The 23735-nt window shown below is 43.5% G+C and overlaps 1 protein-coding gene across 11 annotated transcripts in view; it reads left to right on the top strand.

The window, feature by feature from the left end:
- The window catches only part of LOC132399614 (tropomyosin alpha-3 chain), an 86243-nt gene that overhangs the window by 20481 nt on the left and 42027 nt on the right, over positions 1-23735 (top strand). For 6 of the 11 annotated variants that reach the window (XM_059980166.1, XM_059980165.1, XM_059980160.1 and 3 more), the window contains exons 1-2: positions 4033-4237; positions 20124-20257. In XM_059980166.1, the coding sequence (XP_059836149.1) occupies positions 4106-4237; positions 20124-20257 (266 nt within the window). In that variant the 5' untranslated portion in view covers positions 4033-4105. Of the gene's footprint in view, positions 1-4032; positions 4238-20123; positions 20258-23735 lie in introns of those variants that run through there. The other 5 variants (XM_059980162.1, XM_059980161.1, XM_059980164.1 and 2 more) reach the window with 2 other exon arrangements.

The raw sequence follows: 23735 nt of genomic DNA, 5'->3' as shown, positions 1-23735 counted from the left end.
GCCAGTAGCCTGCTTTTGCCCCTTCTCCTGTCAGTAGAAATGATTACGCTGGGCTTAGTAACTTAGACACAGGCGAAGGCAGGAGCTGAACTTGGCTGCCAGAGGCTATTTGAGACATACGCCATTGGAGCATTCAATAGAACTGAGAAATAATAAGGGTAGAAAGACCCTAATGAGAGTTATCTACAGGCCCCCAAACAGCAGTCTGGATGTAGGGTGTAAGTTGAATGAAGAGTTAAAATTGGCATGTCGCAAGGGTAATGATACAGTTGTCATGGGGGATTTCAACATGCAGGTAGACTGGGAGAATCAGAATGGTACTGGACCCCAAGAAAGGGAGTTTGTGGAGTGCCTCCGAGATGGATTCTTAGAACAGCTTGTACTGGAGCCTACCAGGGAGATTTAGTGTTGTGCAATGAACCGGATTTGATCAGGGACCTCGAGGTAAAGGAACCATTAGGAGGTAGTGACCATAATATGATATGTTTTAACCTACAATTTGAGAAAGAGAAGGGAAAATCGGATGTGTCAGTATTACAGTTGAACAAAGGGAACTATAGAGCTATGAGGGAGGAGTTGGCCAAAGTTCGATGGAACAATGCCCTAGCAGGGAAGACAGTGGAACAAAACTGGCAGGTATTTCTGGGAATAATGCAGAAAGTGCAGGATCAGTTCATTCCAAAGAGGAAGAAAGATCCTAAGGGGAGTAAGGGGTGGCCATGTCTGACGAGGGAAGTAAAGGGCAGTATAAAAATAAAAGAGAAGAAGTATAACATAGCAAAGATGAGCAGGAAACCAGAGGACTGGGAAGCTTTTAAAGACCAACAGAAGATAACAAAAAAGGCAATACGCCAAGAAAAAATGAGGTACGAAGGTAAACTAGCCAAGAATATAAAGGAGGATAGTAAAAGCTTCTTTAGGTATGTGAATAGCAAAAAAATAGTTAAGACCAAATTTGGGCCATTGAAGACAGGAACGGGTGAATTTATTATGGGGAATAAGGAAATGGCAGATGAGTTGAACAGGTACTTTGGATCTGTCTTCACTAGGGAAGACACAAACAATCTCCCAGATGTAATAGTGGCCAAAGGAACTAGGGTAAAGGATGAACAGAAGGAAATTTATATTAGGCAAGAAACGGTGTTGGATAGACTGTTGAGTCTGAAGGCTGATAAGTCCCTGGGACCTGATGGTCTGCATCCCAGGGCACTTAAAGAGGTGGCTCTAGAAATCGTGGATGCATTGGTAATCATTTTCCAGTGTTCTATAGATTCAGGAACAGTTCCTGCTGATTGGAGGGTGGTTAATGTTGTCTCACTTTTCAAGAAAGGAAGGAGAGAGAAAACAGGGAATTATAGACCGGTTAGCCTGACATCAGTGGTGGGAAAGATGCTTGAGTCAATTTTAAAAGAGGAAATTACGACACACTTGGATAGCAGTAGAAGGATCAGTCCGAGTCAGCATGAATTTATGAAGGGAAAATCATGCTTGACTAATGTTCTGGAGTTTTTTGAGGATGTAACTATGAAAATGGACAAGGATGTCCAGTGGATGTAGTGTACCTGGACTTCCAGAAAGCTTTTGATAAAGTCCCACATAGGAGATTAGTGGGCAAAATTAGGGCACATGGTATTGGGGGCAGAGTACTGACATGGATTGAAAATTGGCTGGCTGACAGGAAACAAAGAGTAGTGATTAACAGGTCCCTTTTGGAATGGCAGGCTGTGACCAGTGGGGTCCCGCAAGGTTCAGTGCTGGGACCACAGCTGTTTACAATATACATTAATGATTTAAATGAAGGGATTAAAAGTAACATTAGCAAATTTGCTGATGACATAAAGCTGGGTGGCAGTGTGAAATGTCAGGAGGATATTATGAGAATGCAGGGTGACTTGGACAGGTTGGGTGAGTGGGCAAATGTATGGCAGATGCAGTTTAATGTAGATAAATGTGAGGTTATCCACTTTGGTGGCAAGAACAGGAAGGCAGATTACTATCTAAATGGAGTCAAGTTAGGAAAAGGGGAAGTACAACGAGATCTAGGTGTTCTTGTACATCAGTCAATGAAAGCAAGCACGCAGGTACAGCAGGCAGTGAAGAAAGCTAATGGCATGCTGGCTTTTATAACAAGAGGAATTGAGTATAGGAGTAAAGAGGTCCTTCTGCGGCTGTACAGAGCCCTGGTGAGACCCCACCTGGAGTATTGTGTGCAGTTTTGGTCTCCAAATTTGAGGAAGGACATTCTTGCTATTGAGGGAGTGCAGTGTAGGTTCACAAGGTTAATTCCCGGAATGGCTGGACTGTCATATGTTGAAAGATTGGAGCGACTGGGCTTGTATACACTGGAATTTAGAAGGATGAGAGGGGATCTGATTGAAACATGTAAGATCATTAAGGGTTGGACACACTGCAGGCAGGAAGCATGTTCCCGCTGATGGGTAAGTCTAGAAGTAGAGGCCACACTTTAAGAATAAGGGGTAGGCCATTTAGAACAGAGATGCAGAAAAACTTTTTCACCCAGAGAGTGGTGGATATGTGGAATGCTCTGTCCCAGAAGGCAGTGGAGGCCAAGTCTCTGGATGCATTCAAGAGAGAGTTAGATAGAGCTTTTATAGATAGTGGGGTCAAGGGATATGGGGAGAGGGCAGGAACGGGGTACTGATTGTGTATGATCAGCCATGATCACAGTGAATGGCGGTGCTGGCTAGTAGGGCTGAATGGCCTACTCCTGCACCTACTGTCTATTGTCTATAATAGGTAGTGGGAGCTTATCGCCACTATCCCCCTCCCACAGGTACTACAACCTTAAAGAACCAGTCCTCTTCTAGTACTAACTAAATTGTGAAAAAATGGCAAATAGTGGTGTTCGGCGAGATTTCATGAATGCTAGTGCAGGAAATGGAGGTACCTAGCTTGGAATGGAGCAGATGGGCCAAAGGGCCTGATTCTCTGCTCTATCAGAATCAGGTTTAATATCATTGACACGTCGTGAAATTTGAAGTTTTGTAACAACACAGTGCAATACATAATATTTTAATATATAAATTACAATAATAAGTACAATATAAATTACTATATGCAGGATATATACCATAGCTACAAAGCAGGTGTATTCAAACATATTTTCAATCTCTCATTACTACAGTCAGAAGTTCCCACCTTCTTCAAATGCCCCCAAGATCAGGGTGAGCTGCCTTAACTGTCATCCACTAGCACTCACATCCATGGTGATGAAGTGCTTTGAGAGGTTGGTTATGGCTAGGATTAACTCCTGTCTCAAAGACCTGGACCCTCTGCAATTTGCCCATCACCACAATAGGTTTACAGTGGATGTGCTCTTGTTGGCTATTCACACGGCCTTGGATCACCTGGACAATACTAATACTTATGCCAGGATGTTGTTTATTGACCACAGCTCAGTGTTTAATACAATCACTCCTATAGATCTGATCAAAAAGCTCCGAAATCCAGACCTCTGACCTTGGCAAATGGATCCTCGACTTCCTCACTGAAAGACCAGTCTGTTTTTATTATGTATTACAATGTACGCATAACTACAGATTTCATGGCACATGCCAATTCTGATTTAGGGCGACTTCTCACAAATGATCAAAGCCCAGATTTCCCACCGATCCAACAAAAGTTTGAGATCTCCCACCAAACCCCAATGAGTTCCCATTGATCCTCCAAGAATTTGGTTTATTCCAAAGGATTTCCCTTAAGTTTTCCCACAGAGCCTCAAAGAATTGTGTTTTCCATTGATCCTCCACGAATTGGGTTTTCCCCATGGGATTTCTCTTCCAAGTTTTCCCAGAGAGCCTCAAAGAATTGTTTTCAATTGACCCTCCAGAAATTGGGACTTTCCTTTAAGTTTTCCCACAGAATCTCAAAGAGCTAAGAAACTTCGCCTCTCATTTCCCAATAGTTAAGGGAGTCACCCTCACATTGCCCGCTGGCTGAGGACAGGCTCCCTCCCGCCATTTTGCCCCGCGCGCGCTCGCCGGGCTGTCGTCACTTCCTGGAGACGCCCGGGCTGTGACAGCGGCCGGAAGTGAGGCGGCTTCTCCCTCCCTGCCCTCTCTTCCTCTCCGTTAGCGCATCCCCGATGGCCGCCGCGACATCCCTCGAAGCAGTGAAGCGCAAGATCAAGGTGCTGCAGCACCAGGCGGACGACGCCGAGGAGCGGGCGGAGCAGCTGCAGAAGGATGTGGTGGCCGAGCGCAAGGCTCGGGAGCAGGTGGGTGAGCGCTGCCCTGGGAAGCGGGTGGGGTGGGGGGGGGGGGGGGGTCCTGAGTGACTTGCCCGCCCCGACTTCTGAGTTTGATTCTCCTCCCACCCCCACATGGTTTTCAGTGAGTTGGAGGGATGTTACACTCATCCTCACCCACTCTCCAAGCCCTCAACCCCTCCCCTCATTTCCCTTTCTTCTCTCTCCCCCACCCCACAGATGACTGTGTGTGTGTGTGTTCCTTCTCCCAATATTGGTATGACAAAGAGAAAATTAACCATTCGCACACTCTCAGGTGCTTGTCTTTGAGTTGAATTTCACTGTAAACCTCCCACCTTCCCACTCTATTCTCCTCCATAGAGGTGTCTGATTGCAACGTCCCCCCTCCCCTTTTTCGCCTCGCCCTGCGGCTCCGCGGTTTCTGCGGTCTTCAATTTTGTCCTCCTGTTTCTTGCTGAGGAAGTTGATGCCTGTCCATTTGGAGTTACAGTGTTCCCTCGGTTATTGATAACCAGGGTAAAATTAATTTACTTCTTGGGGGCAGAATTCTGCTGTGAAATATCAAGTTCAAGAGATTAAAGTAAATTTATTATCAAAGTACATATATGTCACCACATAAGGTATAGGAGTAGAATTAGGCCATTGGGCCCATCTAGTCTGCACTGCCATCATGGCTGATCCATTTCTCAGGCCCAATCTCCTGCCTTCTCCCAGTATCCTTTCATTGCCCTGACCAATCAAGAATTGGTCAAGCTGTGCCTTAAATATATCTAATGACTTGGCCTCCACAGCTGTCTGGCAATGAATCCCACAGATTCACTACTCTCTGGCTAAAGAAATTCCTCATCTCCATTCTGAATGGACATCCCACTATTCTGAGTCTGTGTCCTCCCACTATAGGAAACATCCTCTCTGCATCAACTCTGTTGAGCCCTTTCAACATTCACTAGGTTTCAATGAGATCCCCACTCATTCTTTTGAATTCCAGTGAATGTAGGCCCAGAGCATCAAGCCCTCCTCATAACCCTTTTATTCCTGGAATCATTTTCATGAACCTCCTTTGAACCCTCTCCAAAGACAGCACATCCTTCCTTGAATAAGGGGCCCAGAACTGCCCACAGTACAAGTGAGGTTTCACCAGTGCCTTATAAAGCCTCAACATTACATCCTTGCTTTATATTCCAGTCCTCTCAAAATGAATGCTAACATTGTATTTGCCTCCCTCAATACCAGCTAACCTACAAATTAACCTTTAGAGAGTTCTGCGCAAGGACTCCCAAATAACTTTGCGCCTCAGGTTTTTGAATCTTCTACTCATTTAGAAAATAGTCTACACTTTAATTCCTTCTACCAACTTGCACCACCATACACTTCCCGACACTGTATACCATCTGCCATTTCTTTACCCTTATACCACCCTGAGATTCATTTTCTTGTGGGCATTCACAGTAAATACAAAGAAACGCAATAGAATCAATGAAAAATCACACACAAGACAAACAACCAGTGTGCAAAAGACAAACTGTGGCTAATCAAGAACCTATCTATCTCAGCCTTAAATACAGCCAATGACTTGGCCTCCACAGCTGTTCATTGCAACAAATTCCACAGATTTACCACCCTCTGACTAAAGGCAATTGTTCTTGAGGTGAAGTTACTTTCACACCACCAATGGGCTGAGAACTTCTTGCTTTCAAACCAGTGACCATTTGTATAAGTTTGGTGTAGTCTTGATGGGGAATCAGCAGGTAGTGGTGCTGAGACAATTATCCCCTCTTCCACACCCCCACCCCCCTGGTAAATTTTGTAGGTTTGGACCATAAGATCAGAATTAGACCATTCAGCCCATTGAGTCAATCAGAGGATGCAACCTTGGAATAGAAGGACATCAATTTAGAACTGAGATGAGGAGGAATTTCTTTTGCCAGAGGGTGGTGAATCTGGAGAACAAGCCATTGGTTATATTTAAAACAGGTAGGTCAGAGGTTACAGGGAGAAGATCAGGTTTCTTAATGGTCCATGAGCACTATGATGTTATTCCTTCTTCTGTAAAGGTTGAGAGGAATAATAAATCTGCCACGATTGAATGGTGGAGAATACTCAATGGCTGAATGGACTAGTTCTTCTCCTGTGTCTTATGGTCGGCTTCTGATATGACTTTTGGATAGAAGTTCATTGGTGAAGAAAGTGGTTAGAACACAGCTCATGTCGTTTTGGGCTTTGGATGATTAACCTCGCAAGGCCAGAACTATTTACCCCTGTGTGGATTTTTTTGTCAACAGCATTGTAACTGTCCATGGATAGCTTGGCCACAGGTATACTGCAGATGAATTATTGTCTGTTCCTGTAGCATTTTCCCTTTTCACTACCTGTCTTCACCAATCACCTGGTGGCCCTCGCCATCATGGAGACTCTTCTCCCTTTAACACCATTCATGACTGTAGAGCTTTAGTTTATTTGCTTGCATATACTTCTGTGTTGCAGCATCTGATGTTTATAGGCTCCCAGCGTGGCCTTCTGACTTGGGATACATCCCGTGGCTTGCTAGCAATAGTAGGGCGAGGGATGGGCTGTTTTAGGATGCATTGCTGCTGCCATTAATGTTGGACCTTAGTGCCTCATGCATTCCCAGTTTTGAACTTGTCCCATTCAGCACAGTGTAGCACCGCGCAACAAGATGAAGATTGCCCTCTCTAAAGTTCAAAGTAAGTTTATTATCAAAGTATGTATACATCACCATATACAATCCTCAGGTTCATTTTCTTGCAGGCATTTGCAGTAGATAAGAAACACAATAGAGGAGGCTGATGGTTGAAGGGTAATAACTGTTTTGAACCTGGTGGTGTGGGACCTAAGACCCCTGTACTTCCTGCCCGATGGTAGCAACAAGAAGAGAGTGTGGCCTGGATGCTGGGGTCCATGATGGATGCTGCTTTCTTCTGGAAAACGCTTCTTGTAGATGTGCTCATTGGTGGTTGAGAAGGCAGAATTTTGCCGTACATAATGACTGTGGAGTGGTCACAATGGATGCCTCTTCCATGGGTAGATTGAGGACAAAACCAATTGAGTTGGTTCATTTGCTACCTGCTGGAGACCCAGTCTAGCAGGAGTGTTCTTCAGGAATCGGCCAGCTCGGTCAGCGATGCTTCCAAGCCACTGTAGGTGAAAGATATTCAGGCTTTCCCCGTACAGAGTTCACTGTTTCCTTCAAGTGCTGTTGAAGGAGTACTGATTCTTCAGTTGGGGGATGATGACATTTGGCAGGCAGGAGTATAAGGGGGGTAATTTTGAAAGGAAGAATGATAAAGCATTGTTTAAAAAGAGAATTGCTACAGAAAACTTGCATTGGTGCCACAGATAAAAGAAAAAAAGACTGGCTTTATTTGTCACATCGAAACATCAAAGTTTTAAGTGATATGTGTCATTTGCTTCAAATCAGATGAGGGGATTGTGCTGGGCAGCTCGCGTGTGTTGCCACACATGATGGTGCCAGGGTAGCATGCCCACACCTTACCAGCCCCAATCTGTGCACCTTTGCACAGTGAGAATGTGCAAACTCCTTAAGAAAGAAGGGGAAACTAAACACAAATTGGGGATCGCTGGCACTGTAGTAGTGTTACACTAACCACGATGCTGCCCCTCTGGAAGGCTAAGGGACCACATCCTTGGGTTTATTGGTTGTTAACGCAAACCACTGACGTCACTATATTCAATGTACATGTGATACGTAAACGATCCTGAATCTGAAAGGGGATGTGGGACTTTGTTTAACAGCACTGTGACAGCCTGAGGTAAGAGATAGGGGTTTGGCTGACCAGTCAGACGGCAAAGTCTGCACTGCACAGGGACTGTCGTCCCAGGTTCTATGTGCAGGTCCCTTGCATGAGGATTGAATGCACAACCCAATGATCCTTAGGATAATAATGTGTAACTAATGGGTAAAAGTACCCGATACATCAACCTGTTTCTGAAGTGGACATGTTGAATGGTTAACACCTTCAGTGGAGATCAGTTATATTCTGCACTCAGTCTACAGCTGACAGTTACTGATAATTCTTAACCGTCCATTAGTTCTCAATTAGTTTTACTGTTAAAGTAAAAGAAAAGGAATTTATCTTATGTGAAAGGATGTTTTTGTAATTGGATGTAATTGGACTTTAACTGATTTTGGTGAAAACTGAATGAAGTGATTGAAAGAAAACTCATCAGTTGATTGTGTGGCATTGCAAAGCGAATTTGACATCTTTCCACACACACAGCCCTCCATCTTCAGCTGACAGCTTCTTGCACTGTTGCTAGGAGGAGGTAACATCCTGCTTAGTGGTGATAAAATCGCTCATGGTTCTACTCGCCTTTCCTTCCCATATATGGACATTCAAAAAAAAACACTTGCACACGGCCTCTGACATTGCTTTGTAGGGTAAATGTGGACTAATGTTCCTCAAATGTCTAATTCAGCAGGAATACTCTCCCCTTGTACACCCTGTAAAACCCTTGAGCTTGTGATTGGGTCACCCCACAATCTTCACTTTCCTAGTAAAGAGCTCTGGCCTACACAGTCTTGCTAAGTGTGTCCTCTTAATTATGACACCATTCTTGTGCTTTATTTTCAGGATCTTGTTTGTCCAAGTCTTTGCAGGTCAGAATACTGATGATAGCAGCATGTCTGTTTCCTGTGGGAGTCCCCTTTCTGTGCAATTTAGCTGCTACTCGGAACAAAGCTTTGAAGAATCTTTTGTGATGTTTTTGAAGTACTTGAGGTGTTTAACTGCCAGCCTTGTGGTGTAATATGTTGGCTGATTCCAATGTCAGACAGCCCTTGGTCACAGCTGATATTTTCTGGAAAGAGGTCCACTTAGAGAGAGACCCCAGCAAGAGCTTGGAGCTGGGTGGGGAGAGGAAGAGGAGAGAAATTTACTTTTGTTTCATGTGCTAAATGTGTAATGTAGCAATGTTGGCACTGCAAACTCCTGAAATTTCACTGACATAAAAAAAATCAAATTCCAGAGATACCTTCATCACATTGTGCATTTGGCACATGCAACGGAGTGTAAATTGCTTCCTAAGCTTGCCCGCGTAAGGTTGAAATATGCTGGAGATAGTTTCCCTACTATAGAGAGGTGATGTGGCCTTGCTTTAGGGTTGGGTATACCATGAAGGGAAGTTGATCTACTGTCAGTTTGATCAGGTGAATTCAGAAAGCCATTAGCTGCCATTTTCTGGAAAAAGTGCTCTCATTGAAACCTACTGAATATTGAAAGGCCTTGATCGAGAGGGTGTTTCCTTTAGTGGGGGGAGTCTAGTCAAGGACCCAGCTTCAGAATACGGTATGTCTCTTTAGAACTAAGAAGAAGAGGAATTTCATTAGCTGGAGGGTGGTGAGTCTGGCAACAGATGACTGGGGGAGGTAGAGTCGTTTAAAGTGGTTGATAGGTTCTTGATTAGTAAGGGTGTCAAGGGTTACAGGGAGAAGACAGAAGAATGGAGTTGAGCCGACTCAATGGGCCAAATGGCCTAGTTTGTTCCTACGTCTTGTGGTCTCAGTTGAAGTTGTAGTGCAGTGGTTTAGTCTCAGTTGTTTTTTGGTGCGTTGGGAATTTCACATCTCAATGAGTGGCAAAGAGTAAAGTGCTTCTCCAGGGTTGGGGGGGGGGGGGGTGGGGGATGTGGTCCCTGTGCTTCAGTGATGAATTCCTTCTCAATGGTCAATGCCATTATAGGGTGCTTTTTATGGATTTAGTGATGTCTGCGTTGTGGGAGCGTCCATGACTAGATCTAATAAAAACAATTTAGTCAGTGTGAAACTCCAGAAAGAAGATAGGGGAAACATCGTAGCTCAGTTGCAAGGATGTAGGGTTTGCAAGGGTGTGGTCGAGTGAGCAGCGATGGTGCGAAGCTGAGTAAACACTGAGGTAGAAGGATCATGCTGATGGAAGGAGAAGAAGGAGGGTAAGGCAAGAGTGGCCGGATCATTAATACTGGTATTGATCTGTCAGGCCAAATTCTCTACATCTTCACTAGCCCCTGAGATGGAAAACAGAAATTGCTGGAATTAGGCAGCATCTGGGAGGGTGAATTAGCTGATTTTTTTTTCAGGATTTCTGGGGTATTTTTGCACCTGATGGAATTGTTTCCATTGTTTGTGTTTTTGAGGGGTGGAATGATTTGGCTTTGTGTCAAGTGATCTGCAATGCTGAAAATGGTACGAATTCAGAAAGGAGAATGCAGGAAGAGAACCTTGGCCCTTCAAACATGATGGAAACGGTACAGATGTTGGGGAGGAAAAGTTAGAAATACAGGAGAAAAACCCAGTCTGGATGAAGTGCATCGACCCAAAACACCAACTGTCCATTTCCCTCCATTGATGCTTCCTGACCTGCTGAGCTCCTCCAGCACCTTGTGTGTTGTAGGAGAAAACCTTGCTGCTTTTGATCATGTCCCACTGACATTTTGTTTGAGGGTGTGTGCAAATAGCCTAAATCTGCTCCTATGTCTTACGGTCTTAAATGACACAAAGGTACTTGGCATATTTTCAAGGAAAAGTTAGCTTTATTTGTCACATGTATATCGAAACATACAGTAAAAGGCCTTGTTTGCATCAACGACAAAACAGTCCGAGGATTGTGCTGGGGGTAGCCTGCAAGTGTCACCACACATTATGGCTCCAAATAAAATGTCCACAACTCACTGAGCCTAACCTTTAGGTCTTTGTAACGTGGGAGACACCGGAGCACCCAGAGGAAACCCGCATGGTCACAGTGAGAATTACAAACTCAACAGGAGTTGAACCCGGTTGTTGGTGCTGTGAAGTGTTAGACTAACTGCAATGCTACCATGCCAACCATTGACTTCCTGATATATGGAATGATCAGTCTGGGAGGCAAACAAGAGCTTTTCACTGTACCTCAGTGAAACAAAATGAATTTGATGCAGACATTGCACTGAGGCCTGTCCGACACCAGTGACCCGCTGCTGCTGGTGGCCTTGAGAAATGGCTGGTCACAAGTTAAGGGTGAAACATGAGTGCACACGACAGGAAAGGACCTTCGGTCCTTCAGTGTCATACAGACCCTTCTGCCCAAATGGCCCATACTGACCAAGATTCCCATCCAAGCAGGTCCCTTAAAACCTTTCCTATCCATGTACCTGTCCAAGTGGCTTTTAAAATTAGTTATTGTACCTGCCTCTGGCAGCTCGTTCCATACTCTCAACTACCTGATGCTCACCAAATCCCTATTTATTTTTATTAAATTGAGAATTACAGCACAGTTATAAGCCCATTCAGCCCATGTTACCTATTAACTTTCCAGCCCCTATGAGGTCAGGAGGGAAATGTGAAAACTCCTTACAGAGAGCAGTGGTAGATGAACTCTGACTGGCGCTGTAAAGTGATTGTACTAACCACTACACTGCCGTGCCATCCTCCTCGTCGATTACCGCGAACGTTGTTGAGAGTAGTTGGAGCTTGCATGAATGATATAAATTTTGGCCAGCCTTAATTTGCTTTAGATGGAAGCATTTGCCATAGTAGTGTAGAGGTTAGTGTAACTCTATTATAGCATCAGAGTTCAATCCTGGCATCCTCTGTAAGGGGTCTCTGTGTCCTCTCTATGGAATGCATGAGCTTTTTCCGGGTATTCTGGTTTCCTTCCGCAGTCCAATAAAGTACAGGTTAGTTGTTCATTGTAAATTGTCCCATGATTAGATTAGGGTTAAATTGAGGGTTACTAGGCAGTGCAGATCCAAGGGCCAGATCCGCCTATTCCAAGCCATATTGCTAATAAGTAAATTCTTCCATCAGAGTGTTTCCTTTTGGATTGTGAAAATAATTATTTCTTTTGTTGTGTTTAAGATGGTAAGAGGCATGAGTAAAGTGGACAGCCAGGTCAGAAGTGGCTAATACAAGGGGGCATTATTTTAAGGCAATTGGAGGAAGGTACATGGGGGATGACAGGTAGACTTTACACCAAGTGGTGAGTGCATGGAACATGCTGCCAGGGGTGGTGGTTTCATTTAAGAAACTCTTAGATGAGCCCAAAGATGATAGAAAAATGTTAAAGAAAAGTTCTATGTTGGAGGGAAGGATTAGGTAGATCAGCACAAAATCATGGGCCGAATGGCTTGTACTGTACTGCAGTGTTCTGTGAAAATCAAGCTGTGTGGGCTATGAGGCTCAGTTAAGCACACGAAGGAGCCATTTTGTCTGCAAGTGAGAGTCTATGAATGTGTGCAAGGTCCTGTGACTGCATTTTGTGGTTCCTCAAGCTGAGCAGCAGCAGTTGGATTTTGTGTGAAGAGGAAGTAGCAGTACTGTGACTGGCTCTGATAGTGAAGGAGCATCAATCGCTAACAGTTTAGTTGTGTACAAGAATAGACACAGCTTCAGAGCGTTCTGCAGCCCGTTGTAAAATAAGGAAGTTTAGCAGCCAGTTTATACACATAAGGTCCCTTCAAGAAACGGAGAAACGTTGTGGTGCTCGTAGTTAAAATATCTGTCTGGTCACCGGGTACAATCTTCAGTGTGGTGTGATCACTCCAACTAATCAGGGAGTGGACTTTAAACCCCACCCCTTCTCTCCACTTGCAAAAGAAAATCCTTCGGCAATGAAGCATTTCCTCAGTGCAAGACTGGATGAGCAGACCTAAATTTAGATGCTCAGGTGGGGCCTCCCGAGCACTGACTTCTAAGGGAAGGTTGCTGCCACTGGATGACCATTGGAGAGAGGGGAAGGGACAGAAAGGGCTGAGGAGGGAAAAGAAAATCTGTTTCACTGTTTCTGCCCCTGTCCTCTGCTAAAACTGAATTGTAAAAGCCTCCAAAATGTAGAAAACTGTTTGTGAAAATGATGGGGAAGGAAAGAATGGGAGTAATGTAGAAATTGTTTTTGGGGGTGGGGGGACAATCGAGTTCAAGAGCAGCTATTGCAAAACTCTGGTTTGACCACACTTGAAATATTGTCAAACATGAGGAAATCTGCAGATGCTGCAAATTCAAGCAACACACACAAAATGCTGGTGGAACACAGCAGGTCAAGCAGCATAGGGAGAAGCGCTGTCAACGTTTTGGGCTGAAACCCTTCATCAGGACTAACTGAAAGGAAAGATAGGAGATTTGAAAGTGGGGGGAGGGGAAAATGCGAAATGATAGGAGACCAAAGGGGGTGGGGTGAAGCTGCGAGCCAGAAAGGTGATTGGCAAAAGGGATACAGAGCTGCAGAAGGGAAAGGATCATGGGACGGGAGGCCTAGGGAGAAAGAAAGGGGGAGGGGGGAGCACCAGAGGGAGATGGAGAACAGGCAGAGTGATGGGCAGAGAGAGAAAAAAAAGGAGGTGGGGGGGAAAGCTAAATATATCAGGGATGGGGTAAGAAGGGGAGGAGGGGCATTAATGGAGGTCAATGTTCATGCCATCAGGTTGGTCAGTTCTGGTCATCTCACCGTAGGAAGGATGTGGAAGCTTTAAAGAGGCTGCACAGAAAATTTGCCAGGATGCTACCTGGATTGGAGAGCATGTCTTATGAGGATAGGTTGAGTGAGGTAGTTGGAGAAGGATGAGAGGAAACTTGATAGAGGTGTACAAGAGATAAGAGGCATGGATAGAGTGGACAGCTGGAGACTGTTTTCCAGGCTGGAAATGACTAATAAAAGGGGGCACAATTTTAATGTAATTGGAGGAAGATATGGGGGGAGGTGTCAGAGGTAAGTTTTTTAAAAACATATTGTAATGTACTGTTTACGGTGATGGCAGAAAAAGACACACTAGGGACATGTAAGCACATGGATAAAAGAAAAATGGAGGGCCATGCGGGAGGGAAGGGTTAAAGTAATCCAGGCAGCACAATCCTCATTGATTTGATGCAACGATGCTTTTCACTGTTTCGATGCACATGTGACAAATACAATAATCTTAAAAACAGCTTTAAACAGGGCACTGGTACGCAATAAAGAGCAGTGACCATTCTTCAAGAGGGGAAGGTAGAGGGAGGAAGTGTGACTTGAACTGATGTGGAGGGAGGAAACAGAAGTGTGATGAAGAATAGATTCTGAAAGAGTCTGAGTTGCTTCCCCCACTCTGAAGCTGAGTGAAACTTTTGGATGTTAACTTGTTGACTTCACTGGCAGGGTGAGGTCAGTCTGAACCATCTGCACATGTTAGATTGTGGTGGAGGAAAAGGAGATGTGAGTTTATAATTTCAAAGCATTCTAACCAAATCTGGGAGCTGCCTAATCTTAACGTTTGTACCATAGATCAGTTACATTGCCAGTCACCTCTGCAGGAAGACCTGTGCAGTCACTCATTAGCTGAACAAGCACGGACTAGGTGCATTTTACACAGCTGCAGTGCTGTTCTTATGACTGAAATCTCACAATATGACTGAGGAACTTGCTGGTAAGGCTCTCTCGTCACTAGCCCTTTGCTGCCTACTTTCGTCACTTCTCACCGCAGAAGCTGGCAGGGTTGGGCAAGCCCTCTGGGTGTGTCTGCTTCCTGAAAGTGCAGTCATGCATATGGAAAGGTGCCGTGTAAGCATCAGTTAAAAAGCACTGCCACAACTACAATGACTTGAACTCAAAATCCATGTCACAGATGATATATCAAAAAGATCAATCTGTTCCCTCACAGAACATAACAGCACAGTTCAGGTCCTTCAGCTCGTGATGTGTGACGACCCTTTAACCTACTCTGTAGCCCTGCATTTTACTTTCATCCATGTGCCTGTTTAAGGGCCTATTAAATATTCCTAATTTACCTCGCTCTGCCACCAGCTCTGGGAGTACGTTCCACGCACTCACCAATCTCTGTGGCAGGCTGGTGGCGCAATGACATCAGCGCTGGAGTCCGGAGCGAAGGTTCCCGAGTTCGAATCCAAGTTGGGCCACCCCCCGAGCACGCTTTCCATCCGTGCCAGGTCAAGCGTTGAGCTAACCACTCGGCCTTGTACAAAAACAGCGGTCGAGTCAGGAACATTCTTACCGTGACCCAGTTAATCCGAAAGGAGACCAATCCTAACACCATGCACTAGACAAGAATGACTGACTGTCTGGTGTGACACGCTAAAAAAAACAAACAAATCTCTGTTTTAAAAAAACACCTGCCTCTGACGTCTCCCCTGCACTCAGGCTAGCCACTCTATCATCATCAAATGCCTGTTTAGGGCAGCAATGAAGGTCTTCAATCTCTATCTGTCCTTGGCTACCTTCTCTATTTTGCCTCAGGTGTAGTTCAGGATCCTAACTTTTGCCTCTAGACTCAGGAATACCATCGCAAGCACATTCTTCATTGCTGTTTCTGTAACATTTTTTTGACCAGTCAGGGTTGTTAGCCTTGAGCTGAACCCCCAAACCTGGAGGACCCAGTGGAACACTCCTAAGCTGGCCTCAAGTCTTTGACCTGTTTGGTGTGGGTGAACCTACAAAGAGTCAAAGCATAAAGCCCCAAGTTGCTCTCTGGGTCATTGAGGCACCCAAGCCTCCAAACCCTATGACAAGGTTGTGGTCCTCTTGGAGGTATCCACTCTATGCCTCTTATAATGTTGTACACCTCTATCAAGACATCTCATCATCCCCTCCAAAGAGAACAGCTCCAGCTCGCTTAACCTATCCTCAATAAGACAAGTTCTCTAATCCTAGTAAATCTCCTCTGTACCCTCTCTCTAAAGCTTCCATATCCTTCCTGTAATGAGGTGACCAGAACTGAACACAGTACACCATGTAATATCAATAGACAATAGGTGTAGAAGTAGACCATTCGGCCCTTAGAGCCTGCACTGCCATTTTGAGATCATGGCTGATCAACTACTATCAATACCCGGTTCCTGCCTTGTCCCCATATCCCTTGATTCCCCTATCCATAAGATACCTATTTAGCTCCTCTTGAAAGCATCCAGAGAATTGGCCTCTACTACCTTCCGAGGCAGTGCATTCCAGACCCCCACAACTCTCTGGGAGAAGTTTTTCCTTAACTCTGTCCTAAATGACCTACCCCTTATTCTCAAACCATGCTCTCTGGTACTGGACTCTCCCAGCATCTGGAACATATTTCCTGCCTCTATCTTGTCCAATCCCTCAATAATCTTATATGTTTCAATCAGATTCCCTCTCAATCTCCTTAATTCCAGCATGTACAAGCCCAGTCTCTCTAACCTCTCTGCGTAAGACAGTCCAGACATCCCAGGAATTAACCTCGTGAATCTACACTGCACTTCCTCTACAGCCAGGATGTCCTTCCTTAACCTTGGAGACCAAAACTGTACACAATACTCCAGGTGTGGTCTCACCAGGGCTCTATACAAATGCAAGAGGATTTCCTTGCTCTTGTACTCAATTCCCTTTGTAATAAAGGCCAACATTCCATTAGCCTTCTTCACTGCCTGCTGCACTTGCTCATTCACTGTCAGTGGTTGATGAACAAGGACTCCAAGATCTTTGTATTTCTCCCTTACCTAACTCTAGACCGTTCAGATAATAATCTGCCTTCCTGTTCTTACTCCCAAAGTGGATAACCTCACACTTATTCACATTAAATGCCATCTGCCCACTCACCCAGCCTATCCAAGTCACCCTGAACTCTCCTAACATCCTCATCACATGTCACCTTGCCACCCAGCTTAGTATCATCAGCAAATTTGCTGATGTTATTTTCAATGCCTTGATCCAAATCGTTGACGTATGTCAAATGATCCCATTTGGGGGAAAAGGTTTTCTTTCATGGCAGACCCTGAACTAGCTGCTGCTAGAAGACTGATTATCTACTCTGTAGAGTTTACTAAGTGAGAATGTTGTCACTGCTCTCATGTATATCTGTGCTTTATAACCTCCCAAAATGGTAAAAGTTACATCATCAATGTGCTGTGGAGAGCATTTTCACTGGCTGCATAATTGTCTGGTATGGGGGAGGGGTGGGTGGCTACAGTATAGGATCGAAGTAAGCTCCAACGTGGGCACTAAGCTTCGTAGTATCTACAACATCTTCAAGGAGCAAAGCCTCAGAAAGTGGTGTCCATCATTAAGAACCCCCCCCCCCCCCCCCATCACTTAGGACTTGCCCTCTTCTCATTGCTACCATCAGGAGGAAGGTACAAATGCCTGAAGGCACATAGTCAGTGACTCAGGAACAGCTTCTTCCCCTCTGCCGTCAGATTTATGAATGGACATCAATTCCATGAACACTATCAAACATGCTGTATTCACAGTATTTTTTTTCTCTTTGTTACTATGTATTGCACTGTACTGCTGTTGCAAAGTTAACAAATTTCACGATGTATGCCAATGATACTAACCCTGATCCTTTCTCCATCCCACAATCCAGATGTTCCTCACTCAGTGAATTGTTTCTCAAAGTGTAGCCTCCGTTGCATACATATACTGGATCGAAAGGTGTCTGCCATGCTCCTCTTCATGGGAAAGCAGCTCCACAACAGCACCTATCGTGCTCTGCACAGCGCTGTGTCCGCTCATAAGGACCATCGTTGCAGACACTAACCATGCTGCAAGCTCCAAAAGCTCCCTTCTAGAAAGTCCAATAGGGCTATTAAAACAAAAAATTTGTACCATCTTAAAAGCTTCTTGTCCTAGACAATTAATCTGATCAACCATTGGAGTTGGCCTCCCCTACCCCTCTATCTATTACCTTGGTCACCACACTTTTATAAAACTGTTTACATTGTAAGCTCATGCTGATATTTATGTATTTGTACACATTTTATTCCCTATCTGTATAACCTTAACTTTATATTTTGTATAATTGCTTATTCTTTGTAATTGTTGAATGTTTCTTGTTCCCTGACCTACACACTGCAGCAGATTCCTAGTATGTGTAAATGAATATGGTGAGCAAAGTTGATCCTTGATTCACTTCCCATTAGAGGCCGTCAATGAGTAATGTGATAAATATCTGCTTCCTGGATCGGAAGATGTAGGGGCTTTGTTTCTACAGAAACGTTTCCCTTGATTCCTGTGATACATTTCGATCACTCACTAAGCACTTTGGAACTCCCCAGTCCTGAGATCACTTCCACTATTGAGTACAGGAGTTGGGGTGTTATGTTGAAGCTGTAAGAGATGTTGGTGAAACCAAATTTGGAGTATTGTGTGCAGTTTTGGTCACCTACTTACAGGAAAGATATCAATAAGATTGGAAGAGCGCAGCGCTAATTTATAAGGAGGTTGCTGGGACTTCAGGATTTGTATTAAATTGGTTTGGACTGTTTTTCCCTGGAGTGTAGGAGAGTGAGGAGAGGTTTTGATGGAGGTATTCAAAATTTTAAGGGGTATAGATGGGATAAATGTATGCAGGCTTTGCCCTCTGGAGTTAAGTGGGACCAGAACTAGAAATCAAAGGTTTAGAGTGAAAGGTGAGGTATTAAAGTCTTTGCTCAGAGGGTGGTGAGAGTGGAATGAGCTGTCTGCAGAAGTGGAGAATGTGGGTTTGACTTCAACATTTAAGAGAAGTACATGGATGGGAAGGATATGGAGGGCTGGTGTCCAGGTGTAAATTCATGGGATTAGATAGAGTGACAGTCTGGCATGGTCTAGATGGGTTGATAGGCCTGTTTCTCTGCCGTACTACTCTATGACTGTAGATGTTTCCTTCAGGTCATTGGAGGACTGAACAAGTCCAGTGAAGTTGAGGTGATAGTCCACAGGAGCAGTGCTGGAGTCTCCTTGCTTGAGCACTTTATACACCCCCTGAGAAAGTGCAGGGTTTGGTTCTTTGTTCAGTTAGTTCTCTCAAATAATCTTTGGAAAAATTGTATGTTCATTTATTTTAAACAATATAGGAATCAACTCTTGCTTTTCTTTAAGTTAAAACTAGATGTCTAACAACAGAAACAACAAATGCACCCTAGCCTGTTACTGCCGAGCTCCTTTAGCTCTGAGTAACCTCAGTCATTTCACAAATCAATGTTTTCTATTACATACCCACATCCTAAAGCAATGAGTTAGGAGATCCTTGTTCAATATTTCTGATTTTTATGCCATTATATTAAATTAAATGCAAAATTAATATCAATTATATAACCAGCAGGATGTACTTAAATTTTAAAAAAAACAGGTGTTTGCAGTATTTTTATAATCAAAATCCACAAAAGAGATCTAAATATTCCCATCCATCTACAGCAGCAGCAGCTGGCAAATTGGAACTAGGCCAAGCAGGAAAGTTAGCCAGGGCTCCCATTGTTCATTCTGGTAATTGTGTGTACACAGAGAGCAGAGATCGTGGGTGACTCACTCCTAATCAGAAGGCCATTTGATTGTTTTCCCAAAGTGAGATTTGTAAGCTGCGATGTCAACAGGCTGTTTGGGATAAATTCCAAGTGAAGGGAATGGATTGTGGATCAGTAATAGATGCTGGACTGTTAAAGGGGTTTGGTATCGGTTTATTATCGCCATATCAGCCGAGATACAGCGAAAAGTTGTGTGGCTGACATGGTAATGTAACTCTGTAACAGTGCAGTGAGCTGGGTTCAATTCCTCCACTGTCTGTAAGGAATTTGTATGTTCTCTCTGTGACTGCGTGACTTTTGTCCGGGTGTTCCGGCTTCTTCCACGGTCCAAAGACATAGGGGCTAATAGATTAATTGGTCACATGGATTTGACTGGGCAAGGCAGGCATGTTGGGCCAGAAGGGCTGTGCTGTATCTGAATAAATTTGAAAAGGTTGTGTTTGCCCAGCATTCAGTCAGAATGACCCAAGTACATTCAGATGGTAAAAAGAAAAAGAATGTGGAATATAGAGCAAGGCACACAAAAAAATATATATATGTGTGTGTGTGTGTGTGTGTGTATGTATATATACCCACACACACACACACACACACATATTTATTTATTTTTATAAATAAAAAAAATTTGGTCACCATTCACTCTTTGGTTTTTCATTCCTCCTTGCCTAGGCTGAGGCGGAGGTGGCCTCCTTGAACCGCCGCATCCAACTGGTTGAAGAGGAGTTGGACCGTGCTCAGGAGCGTCTGGCCACGGCCCTGCAGAAACTGGAGGAGGCTGAGAAGGCAGCGGATGAAAGCGAGAGGTGAGCCTGAAGGGAGCTCTGTTTCTTGGCAGATGCTGGAGTCTGGAACAAAACAAAACACTGGAGGAGCTTTAATATCTCTGACGTTTGTTGTGAAATTTGTTATTTTGCATCAGCAATACAGTGGAACACATAAAATATGCTATCAATAAAATACAAACAATTAAAAATATTAGATTTTAAGTTAAATATGTAATGTAAATAGAACAAAAATAGTGAGATGGTGGTTCATTGTCTTCAGAAATCTGATGGCTGTTCCTGAAACATCGAGTGTGCATCTAGCCCTAGCTCCTGTATCTCCTCCTTGAAGGTAGCAATGAGAAGAGGGCCTCTCCTGGTTGATGAGGGTCCTTAATGATGCTGTTGTCTTGAGCCATCGCCTTTTGAAGGTGTCCTCGATACTGGGGAGGCTAGAGCGTGCTGAGTTCACAACTTTCTGCAGCCTTTTCTGATCCTGTGCAGTAGCACAGTCCTCCAGCGGGTCAGGCAGCATTTGAGGAAGGAAGTGCACTCAGGAAATGTTCTTCAAAGTGGTGGGCATGAAAGGTCTCAGCACTAAACATCAGATGTTTGATTCTCACTACACATGCTGCCTGACTCCCTGAGTTCATTCAGCTGCTTTTTTCAGCGGCATTTCTGTTTTTTTTTCTGATGGTTAAATCATGTAGCTCTACAATAGGTGTATGGGTACAAGAGTAAGCTAGAAAAGTTACTGTGCCATTGATTCATTTCATATGTTTGAATCCCACCATGGCAGCTGGGGAATAGAAATTATTTAGATCCTGACATTTAGAAGCTGGAACTGTACAGAACAGGCCCATTGGCCCGTGATGTTGAGCCAACCTTTGAACCTACTCTTTCCTCACACATAGCCCTCTATTTTTCTTTCATCCACATGCCTATCTAAGAGTCTCTTAAATGCCCCTATTCCAAGCACCCGCCGCTCTGTTTTTTTAAAAAAACCAACCCTACCTCTGACATCCCCCTATAATAATTTGAATTCATGACCTCTTATATTAGCCATTTCCACCCTGGGGAGAAAGGCACAGGCTCTCCAAAGCCTCTTATCATCTTGTACATTAAAAAAAATTGCAAAACTTCTGGATAACAAAAAAAATCCATTAGTAAACTAACTTCCAGAGAGGAAAAAAATTGCCTTCATTACCTGTCCTGACCTATCCATAACTCCAGACTCATCAGATTTACTGACTTCTCTGCCCCTCCTTTCAGAGGCAATGGTCTATAAGTTGCCAATAAACTAATGACTAAATGAATAATTTGCATAAATGCATTGAATGAGAATGACAATAACCTGTGGGGTGCAGATCTGGCTGGAATAAATTGCCTGTTTCTTTGCTATACATTATATTTATTTTTATTGTGCAGTAAGGCAAAATATCTAAACATGAGATTCAGATGCTGGAAAGCCAGAGTAACTCTCACAGAATACTGGAGGAACTCAGCAGGACGGGCAGCATCTGTGGAAATGAATAAACAGTCAATGTTTTGAGTGAAGACTCTTCATCAAGACTGGAAAGAGAGGGGACAGAAGCCAGAATAGGAAGTGGGGGAGAGGGGAAGGAGTGCAAGTTGCAGGTGATTGGTGAAGTATGAAGCTGAAAAATGGTCAGACTGCAAATGCTGTCTAGACAGCATCTAGGAAAATAGGACAGTTGATGTTTCAGGCCGAAACCCTTTGGTAGGAAGAGTACTGTACTCTTTTCCTAGATGCTGCCTGGCCTTTTGAGTTCCATCAACATTTTGTAAGTGTTGCTTGGATTTTCTGCATCTGCAGATTTTCTCTTGTTTGTGATTTATTCCCGATGAGGGTCTTGGTCCAAATTGTCGACTGTTTATTCCTTTCCATAGATGCTGCCCAACCTGCTGAGTTCATCAAGAATTTAGGCAAAAGTATGTTCTCCTGCTTTAAGCAGTGCTAGTTAAAGTTCCTGGCTTTGAGTCAATGGGGAGAGCTGTGCTGAAATATTTTGTTTTTCAGACAGTTTAATGTGGAAGGTTCGCTGTTGGGTTAAGGCCATCTCCAGTCTGTTGTTATCAGCTTGTACCACTCACACTGTGAAACAAACAAATGAAGCATTGTCCTTTGTGTTGTCACCAACCTAATCATTGTGTTAACCCTTCACTGGAGCAGAGCAGAGCTCACACTGTCAGTGCATCAACACTTGGTACATCACTAAGCACGATACTAATCAGTTACCACCCAGCAAAGTAGAAGACGAAGAGGAATAGCCCTGAACTCGGCAGTGGAGTTATCGAGGCACCGTCTTTTGACGGTTTTCTGTAGCAAGCTATTCTTGTCTTTACGAGGCCAAGTTGCTAGCTCGACACTCAACCCAACTTGGATTCAAACTCAGGAACCTTTGCTCCAAGAGTCCGGCGCTGATATTGTTGCACCACCAAGCGAGACACCCAGCAATGTACCCAAACTGTAGTGTTCATTTTTGGAGAAATATTGGAAAGATATTTTTGATATTATTTCTGCGGTTTTGAATATTGATTTACAACCTCATCCTATTACCGCAATCTTTGGTTTACCAATGTTAGATTCACAGCATTTATCTTCTTCAGCCCGTCGAATGATTGCATTTCTAACTCTGATGGCTAGAAGATCTATATTGTTGAATTGGAAAGAAATTGATCCTCCCACTGTATTTAATTGGTTCTCTCAAACTATGTTATGTTTAAATTTAGAAAAAATTAGAAGTGGTACTTTTGAGACTTCTATTAAATTTGAAAAGTTATGGAGACCATTTATTCAACATTTTCATATGATGTAATATGATCCTGTGCCAAGTACATTTGATTTCCCGCTTTTAGCTTATGTATTTTGAGAGGACCGGAAGTGACGGCATTGATGAATACTTATTTTTGTGAGATATTATAAACAGCCCACTTTTTTTTTCTTCTTCTCTTTTGTTTGTTTTTTTTTCTTTTATATTACTTATTAGTTATAGTTATTAGATTAGATTAGTTAGTTTTGCATTATATAAATTTTTTTTTGTTTTCTTTTTTCTGTTTTTTTTATATTATACATTATGAAATATTTAGATTTACTATGTCCATACATATATCTTATGGCTTATGTCTTGGTAAACTTATTTATATTGTAACTATTATGTATGTTTTTTTTCATATGTAATGGAATGTGTATGTTGGTAATTTCTTTATCAATATATCATCTGTATTCTGTCCATATTACTAATATTAATAAAAAGATTTAGAAAGAAAAGAAAGAAACTGTAATGCCTCAGTAAGGCATGCTGACCCGATCCACCCCACACAGACGCCTCAAATCCCAGATACTTCCCGACAACCATCAGGTTCTTGAACTGAACTTCACAACCCTTGGTCTACCTCAGCAATGGAATGCTACTGCTCACCTCTTGGACCATCCTGGACTTGTCTCTGTGGTTGTCTTTTTTTCTCTCTCTCATTTCACTGTCTTGAATAATCCACA

The sequence above is a fragment of the Hypanus sabinus genome, chromosome 9 (assembly GCF_030144855.1).
Source record: "Hypanus sabinus isolate sHypSab1 chromosome 9, sHypSab1.hap1, whole genome shotgun sequence".
Taxonomy (NCBI): domain Eukaryota; kingdom Metazoa; phylum Chordata; class Chondrichthyes; order Myliobatiformes; family Dasyatidae; genus Hypanus; species Hypanus sabinus.
This window is presented reverse-complemented; position numbering and strand designations above follow the sequence as displayed.